At 36.9% G+C, this 8812-nt stretch overlaps 1 protein-coding gene across 1 annotated transcript; it reads left to right on the top strand.

The window, feature by feature from the left end:
• Positions 1-282: 282 nt before the first annotated feature.
• On the top strand, positions 283-8326 carry LOC121409951 (cilia- and flagella-associated protein 97-like). The gene is made up of 3 exons (XM_041601747.1): positions 283-1616; positions 6456-6612; positions 7900-8326. Exons 1-3 carry the CDS (start codon positions 396-398, stop codon positions 8079-8081), a joined length of 1560 nt encoding a protein of 519 aa, XP_041457681.1. The 5' UTR covers positions 283-395; the 3' UTR covers positions 8082-8326.
• The last annotated feature ends 486 nt before the right edge of the window (positions 8327-8812 follow it).

Consider the following 8812-nt stretch of genomic DNA (forward strand, 5'->3'; position numbering starts at 1 on the left):
GCCTTTCTAAAATTTATGGTGGTGAAAGATACAATGCAATCTATTCTAAGCATAATATAAATTTCGTGAAAATGTGACTTTCAGCCCCTTCACCCTCTATGCTGTCATTGATTGGAGAGGGCAAAAATGGACACTGACCCCCAGACTCGTCGTCATGCATGACTTTGACCGGATTCTTTACTCAACCCGTTGATCTTACCAGTGCCCCAACCTCACTTTTGCTTTTAGATTTATAGCGCCATCTTGTGGTAAAATTAAAAACCATCGACGCTTATGACGTCACAGTTGCTACAACACATATTTCAATTGAGTCCCAGAAAGAACTGTCAATCTGACGACTGATGTGAAGAATTTCAGGCAATTTTGAGATTTCGAATTAAACTTTGGACGGCAGGATGGACCACAATGGTAGCCCAGAGCCGATAGACTTCGACTTTTTCGATGAAGGTCCATCAACAAAACGCAGTTCAAGATTAGATCCTCCGGATCCCAAACCCAACCGACCACAGAGCGGTAAGCGGAGTGGCAGTGCACGGGGATACGACGGGGACTATGACAGAGAGTCGGTGCGTAGCGTGGCAAGCAGCCGCAGCAGTGTGAGTGTTCGCATTCCAACAGCAACTCCAACTCACGATGATGGTAATGAAGCAGATTATTATTCGGATGACTTTGATGATAGTGATAGAGATGAACATAAGGCAAAGAATGGTAGTGAATCATTTCGTTTTAAAGACGATATTGATGCCTTGAATTCAAAAGGAAATCGGCGAGAGAGAGATGTTCGAAATGGAAAGGCCACTTCAAAAACTGGTTCGAAATCTCGTCCAAAAACCTCAGTCGGCAGAAGAAGATCATATAGTTCAAGTTCAAATGCATCCACCGAAAGCTCAAGATCAAGCTCTAGTTTTACTTCCGAGTCGAGTGAAAGATCTGGCCACAGAGACAATGACAGTGTGACGGATGTTTCACCTTTGCAAAGTCCACCTAGTTCGCCTATTCCCAAGCTTGAATATGATGAACAAGAAATGGAGAGGGAGTCAGAGAGAATGAGAAGTGTTCACTTTGAAGGAGATGATGTAGACAGTTATAGAGATCCCAACGAAAGACATGCGAAGCCGAAGGGCAGACCCAAATCGTCAAAGCTGAGAGATAGTCGCAAAGTGACTAAAACTCCTGGTTACTCTCATTATGATGAGGATCCTCGTGTGCGAGAAACAGAAGCAAAAGAACTGAGCATGCTGCTACGAGCAGTCCTTGAATTGGATGAAACACCAAAGGAATCTGATTTGTCGATGCTACACAAGAATTTAAAGAGACCTGTTTCAGGGAAGAGAAAGAATCGACCGCAGTCAGCTCCTATGCCTCACCAGAGAATGAACATGTCATTCAGTAATGATGAAGTGAGACGTATTGATAGAGATAATAGGAGACTCCTGGAGAAGATCATTGGGAAGTCCTCCGAGCCGCCCGCTGCTAACAGAGCAGGTCGAGTCGATAGACCAAGCAGTGCTAAGCGCTATACTCAGTCCACTGGCACTGGGAACCAAGAGAAACCAGTCAGCCATTCAGCAGTTAGGAGGCAGAGAGACCAACGCAGGATTGAAATAGAAAACATGGTTTGTAGATTTTCCTTTTTAAAAAGTTAATTTAAATTTTATTTTAACAAAGTTTCCATTCTTGTTTTGTTTGTTTTTTAGCTCTATTCAAGCCTTTTGTTGGCAAACTGTTTTTGTTCAGGTAATTCATGTATATAAAAGTTACATTTTTCAGATTGGATGGTATGGGTTTTGCATTCAAACAGGCAAATCTACAAAATAAAAAACACATTTGCAATAAACAGATCAACATGCATCATCCAAATGGGATGGAAAAGTGAAAGATTCTGACAATCTGTATTTTTGCTTGTATACATTGATCACATCATAGGCAGTACGCAAATGAGGGAACCTATGAAATTCTATTATATTTTGAAGGATGATATTGTTTTGTTGCTTTTGGGCCTATTTACAATGTAATGTTCACCTAATAGTAGTCTCCTCAGTAGACTCATGAGGAATCAAAGGTTTGACAAATATGTGGTAAACCAAATAAAATACATGTATGAACAATTCCTGTTATTCTTTAGAGCTGAATTTAATGTTTGTTGATTTGAAATTTTTAAAGTCAAATCCACTTTCTGATGGGGCACATTTTACTACTGCAGCACCATTGGGGAAAATGAGAAGAGAAAAAAGGCCACAGTACCATAGGGCATTGAAGCAAATCAAGAGGACATCCATGGCCTTGATTGGCTTTAGAGCAATTTAAGCCCTGTTATTAGCTTTGAAATTTAATTTAATTGACCTGAACAAATAATCCATTGACCAGATTATAGGGATTTACATGAGGTTTGTGGAGATGAGAGGGGGGGGGGTGGGTATCATGTGCACTGAGATGGAGTTCACTTGAGGTGAGGTGCTTCGTGAAGAAGCAGTATAACAGATTGACGGCTTTCCAAAGCTGGAAAAGCTGCAAAAGAAAAAAAATCTGGTAATAAAGGGCTCAGAACTTTGGGGATTAAGAAAAATGTGTTGTATGAATGGGAATGCATTTAAAGGGAAAAAAACAAGTCCTCACCTTACTCTCCCAATTTTCAATGCCAATAAATTTAGTCAGGATATTTGTATACATCCTCTAATTAATGTGATGATAATTGCAAGTATAACTGAAGCTTTTCATAAATCAAAATAACCTACATGTAGAGGCCATACATGTAGCTTATATCATACATGTACAGTGTAGTGTATAAAGTGATTACAACTTTATATGAAAATTTTATTTTATTCACATTGATGATTTGTGCCGTGGTGATATGGAATTGATGGATGTACATGTACATTATTAATAATGTAACAGTCAGGTCTGAACAAATCTCAAAGGTCAAGTCTTTTTCAATGACAAGTATCAAGCAAAACTTGATTTTAATCAAGGGTGGAAATCTCTCCCCAAAGGTGGGGGGGGGGGCAGGAGCTAGACAATTTAACACAAAAAAAAAGAAAAAAGGTTATCACCCCAAAAATATAAGGTCATCTCATCAAAAATACATGTCACATGTTTTATTTAGAGTTTGAATGATGTATTTCTTTCCATCATAAAAGACCCATAATACATTCAGTGGGGGACATTTGATATTGTGTCCCCCCTACTATTCTGGGTGGGGGAGGGGTGTCCCCCTGGGATTTTTAACCAATGAACTTTGCCTGTAAGAAGGGATTTGTGCTTGATGTATTTAATTGCATTTAAAGTTTTAAACACAATTATTTGTGCAATGGGTACATTCTCCCTAATACAATCATTATTTCATACTTCGCCAACCAGTGAGATTTTATGAGATTAAGACTTGATCATTTAAAATACAAAAAAAAAGAAAAAAAAGAATTATTAAAGTACATGTATTGTATGTGCACATTGTGCAGTATAGTGTGTACTTGCTCCAGAATAAGATTTTTTTTTGGTAAGATTATAATTCATCTAAAGTTTGCACACGTATGCTTTTTGTTTTGTATTTTATAATGTCAGAGTATTTTGATTTCTGCAGAAATTACAAAAATTCTCAGGATTATGATTTCACTTACAGTTCAAATACTGTTTTCCGTTTAATGTTAAAGGGTCACATTATAAATCCCATTAAAGATTAAGAAAAAAAATTATAATTTTAAGTTTTGGATTGTGATGTCATAAACAAGCAGCCACCCCATATCTTATGTATGAAATGCATTTAAATTTCAAATTTGTAATCGTTCATGATGAAATATATTTGTTTTCTAAAGATGAGAAATGATTTGCTTAAATATACTGAAGGTACACTAAGAGACCATATTTCTGAGAAAATTACATTTCAGTGATTTAATATACAATATGGAGGGAAGCTGCTCACATACATGTATGACATCACAAATCAAATAATTAAAATTCTAATAACTTGTTTTATATTATATGATGGACTTTTTTCAAACGTTTGGCAATACATGTACAGGTATATTTTGTTATTGTATACACACCTCACATTCCAAGGTCACATCAGGCAAAAAAGATATTTTATTTTTCAAGGGGCTACTCTACTTTTCAAAAACTAGCGCCTTAATCTGCAACATTGGATAACATTAAAATGGATGGTGTCTTTCCATGGATCATCTTTGGTATCCAATGCATTTTTGAGCATTTCAGGGGCAAATCCCCCCTAGCCAATTTTCCCCTGGACCACATTTTTTTTTTGGGGGGGTGGCAATCGTCCCCTGCCCCACCCCTATAGTACTCCACCTGGATGAACTTGTGTACACTGTTTGCTAATGAATTATATTTTAGGTACTCTAATGCACTGTTTGAGAAAAACAATAGAAAAGATTCTCTCCCAATGAAGAGTTATCGTAATGAAGGTCAAATTTATACTGCACACTGTCTGTCTTTGTGTGGTTTCTAGGCAACTGTATACCATGTCTGGTGATCAACAATCACTGCATGGCAATCAATCAATTCAATACTGCTCAGCTGATATCATTTCATCAGGTCCATTATTTCATTAATGGATCATACATTTGATGATACACTATACATCATTGTACAGATCCTTGGCAGTGAAAAAAAAATCAAAATTTAAATCAGTACTGTTTTTATTCTCTCCCACTTTTTATTTATAGTTTTTATGTTTTTAATAAACAATTTTTTTTTCTTCATAAGTTGAAGTTCAGAATGATTCTTATTATCCATCCATTAATAATCCATAGGAAAATCACATGTGTACTGTATATATAAATTTTTTTTTTATGTGCATTGTGGATGGTTATTGAATTAAAAATGCAAGGTAAAGGAGAGGCATACATTAGATGTAATGTACAGATCTCTCATGTTTTACCTGAATGAGTTCAGAGCCCATGGTGATGCATGCAGTGAATAATTGAGTTGGATTGGATACAGTCCACCCTCAGTTAGGTATGATTGATGAAAGGAACTCCATTAGGACATCAAACCAAACTATCGTTACTATGGTTACCTGTCTAAACAGACATCCACTTACATGTAGATTGGTACTGCATGATGTCAGAGACCTGGAGCGATTTAATCCAATTACTGGTAGTGGTGGTGTTAATGGCTAATAACATGGTAATTACCTTCGTGCGGACGTTTGGTCGCATCAACGTGTAGGCCTGTCTGTAAACATGACACTCGTATTTCTTGACCTCTTCTGCCTTTTTTTCACCCCGATAAACTCATGTCTCTTTTCTTCATTTGTATTTTCTTCTCCCTTTTTATGTTCTTTCTTTATACTTCACAATACCAACTTGATTCTCATTTTATTGTACATTCTTTGAGTTCCCTTTTTATACTATACATATACATGTACTTCTTTACCTCTATACTTCATACTGAAATATCTATGTCATAAAAAGGGCATGTATGTACATACATGTAGTACTTCATTTGGGTTTATTGCCTGGATGATCGTGAGTGTAAGTGCCCTTGATTTAAATGCGCATATTTGGCTGTAATGCATTCATTCTATTGGATCCAAAATTGAGACTTGTTATCTCTCTCTCTCTCTCTACTTATGCATGATCATGAATAATTTCTGCTTGCATGTGTGCTGTCCGTTTGTACCATATAGTGTACAACTCTTGTTATAAAAGGATTTTTTTTTCTCTTTTTCTACTACATGCATCCCCATTTTATTCATGTTCTCCCCCCCCAAAAAAAAAAAAAACGAGAACAAATAATGGGGGCGGAGGGGGATTAATGTAGCTGAAATGATATGAAGTATTAATGATGATAATGGTTCTGTAATATTGATATTAGTAATGATAATATTAAATAATAAACAGTAATAAATAATGATAATTTGATGATAGTACAGTAGTACTAGTATTTTATCCTCTTAACAGAATGGTGAAGTCACAATATCTCTGGCTTCATTAAAATAAAAACTAAAACAAAAATAAATCTATACAACTAGAAATACAGACGCATTTCTTTAAAATATAATTTTTTGTTTCTAAAATCTATGTATTGGATGAAATAATTCATTACACTGCTAATTTGCTTCATTGTTGCCATCAAAAGATGCATCTATAAAAGCAGTCAGTCAAGTTTACATTTACATGTAAGTTGATCTCTATATTCGCCAAAGTTCAATCACAAATTAATATTCCAGGGGCCTGTTTCATAAAGGACTAACAACTGTCGTAACTTTGCCATTATGGCAACTACCATGGTAACAGGGCTCATCAGCCAATCAGAATTAAGGTTAGCATGGTAGTTGCCATAATGGCAAAGTTGCAATAGTTGCAAGTCCTTTATGAAACGGGCCCCAGATCAGATTGTGCAAACCATACCCGTTTAAAACTGACCTTCGTCTAATGTTCATCTAACAGATTTCTGTGACTAGTATCAATTTTCTTTTCTTTTTCATTTTCTTTTTGTAGCAAATCTTGAAACGTATTGAGGCAGCAAGGGCTACTCCTCAAGTGAAGAAGGATGCACTAATGAAAGATTATCATCAGCAGATGCAGTATGCTACGCAGGTCTCTAAAACCCCTGGAGGACCTCCTAGATCAAGACCATCGAGTGCTAAGCGATCGGGTAACACATAACTCTGACATTTGTTTACAATTTATTTGTGTAGTAAAGTTAAACTACCGTGTATCAAAATCAAAATTAGAATTCAAACTTTGCCTATAAAGCAAAGGTAGAACCCCAGATAGGTTGTTCATAAATTACAAGTGGGGACCGTTTCATGAAAGTCGTCAGCACTGACAAGCTGTCTTTCTCTGACAGTTACCATAGTAACAGTCAGAGGCCAGTGCTTTTCAGCCAATCAAAACCAAGGATATCACTGAAATTGTCAGCACTGACAATTTAGCTGACAACTTTCATGAAACACCCACCTGGCTTTATATTACCACTGGTGACCCTTTTTTGTGTGTTAAATGATAACTAACTATGATAACGTATTATGTAATCGATATTCTAAGAACTGGGGGCCGTTTCATGAAAGTTGTCAGCACTGACAAGTTGTCTTTCTCCGACAGTTACCATAGTAACAGTCAGAGGCTATGCCTTTCAGCCAATTAAAACCAAGGATTTCACTGGAATAGTCAGCACCGACAATTTAGACAGTGCTGACAACTTTCATGAAACACCCACCAGGTTCCAGTGCTCGAGTTGTGCCTAACTTTAAGAACAGTTTCATGAAACTCATCCTGGTGTAGTGATCACGCATACCCTTAAATCAGTGGAATATTGGGAGTGATCTTTGCTGGTTAGCTTCTCATGGATAGGTGATGCCAAATAAATAATAATCTCTCTTTTGTTAAAATGTTAAAGCTTCTCTTTGGTATTCCCCCCCCCCACAAGTGCATGTCACTATTTCATTTCATCACTACAAGTTTACATTAATGCATGTGCCCCAAAGCCATTGTGGTGTGAAGGTTGTAAAATAGAAATAAGTTTTATTGGATATATCTATTGAGTTATTAACATCAGAATTTAATTTGATTGGATGCCTGACCAAAATAAAATATCTGCCTGTTTTGTCTTCTTAACACCTTTTAAAGCATGGGATGATTATAAACTTTTATCAGTAGCCTTCTGATATCTAATTATTAAAGATGTAAACTAGTGTTCAAATGGTTATTTTACATGTATATAAAAATAAAGCCATTACAGAGGGGGCTATAGATTCAAATATAAATCTCAACTACCATGTTCGAATTCTAATTATGTACTCTTGGATCACTGTAAAGGTCAAGGAAATTTTCTTTTGTCTTTAATGGGGGGGGGGGTCAATTTGACAACAAATCAATTGATTTATCTGCTCTATTTTTTTCTGAAATTTATCACTTCATTTCTCCTCTGTGTTTAACATAGGTAAAGCATACAGCACCAGTGGGATGAACAGGGCATCAAGTATGTCTAGTCTTGGTACAGAGTTCAGTGCAGACACCTTTACGTCATCAAGTACTGGTCGCTCTCGACCCAGGAGTGCAAAATGGTCAGGATATAAAGCTGGCAGACCTGCGTGGGATGATCGCTTCTACCTCGATGATTAAACGTAAAACGATGTGATGTGTTTCATATCAAAGTGTGATCGTTTGATTGGGAATTTAGCCCCTGGTTGGAATCAGCACCGCTTGAATTTCATTTGTGTGATCTAGAGAAAACCTCAATAAAACAGTCATGGGAATCTTTGCCCTGACATATATGGCAATTGCCCTCTGTGGCATATCCAGACTTTGTGTGATCTAGAGGAAAAGCTAACCTCAATGATACAGTCATGGGAATCTTTGCCCCGACACAGGGGCGGAAATCTCTCCCAAAAGGTAGGGGGGACAAGGGTCTGGAAAATCTGACAATCAAAAAAAAAAAAAAAAGGTTATTACCGGTACCTAAAATTTAAGGTCATTTCGACGAAAATATATGTGACAGGCAAAAAAAAAAGGTCATCTCGTCCCAAAACGCACGTTTTATTCCCATTTTGAGTTATATATTTCTTAGCATCACCAAAGACCCAAAATATTAGGTGGACATTTGATATTGTGTCCCCCTGGGATTTCCGCCCATGCCCGACACATATGGCAATTGCCTCTTTGGCAGATCCAGCATTTCTTACGGGAGGTGACCTAAACGGTCGCACCCTTAGAATTTTTTTTGACAAGGTTAAAAGAGCTCAAATTTCTCATTTGCAACTTTCCTGTCAATTTTGTCAAGCCCCCCCCAAAAAAAAAATTACACCCCCCCGACTCAATGGGGGTGAAGAGGAATGTACTTAAAATTATTTGGG

This window comes from Lytechinus variegatus, chromosome 1, assembly GCF_018143015.1.
Source record: "Lytechinus variegatus isolate NC3 chromosome 1, Lvar_3.0, whole genome shotgun sequence".
NCBI classification, from domain to species: Eukaryota; Metazoa; Echinodermata; class Echinoidea; order Temnopleuroida; family Toxopneustidae; genus Lytechinus; species Lytechinus variegatus.

Excerpts from the sequence above, each read along its gene's own strand:
- LOC121409951 (XM_041601747.1), top strand. The coding sequence starts at position 396 with ATGGACCACAATGGTAGCCCAGAGCCGATAGACTTCGACTTTTTCGAT. Across the intron at positions 1,617-6,455 it reads GGATTGAAATAGAAAACATG|CAAATCTTGAAACGTATTGA; the intron begins GTTTGTAGATTT and ends TTCTTTTTGTAG. Across the intron at positions 6,613-7,899 it reads ATCGAGTGCTAAGCGATCGG|GTAAAGCATACAGCACCAGT; the intron begins GTAACACATAAC and ends TGTTTAACATAG.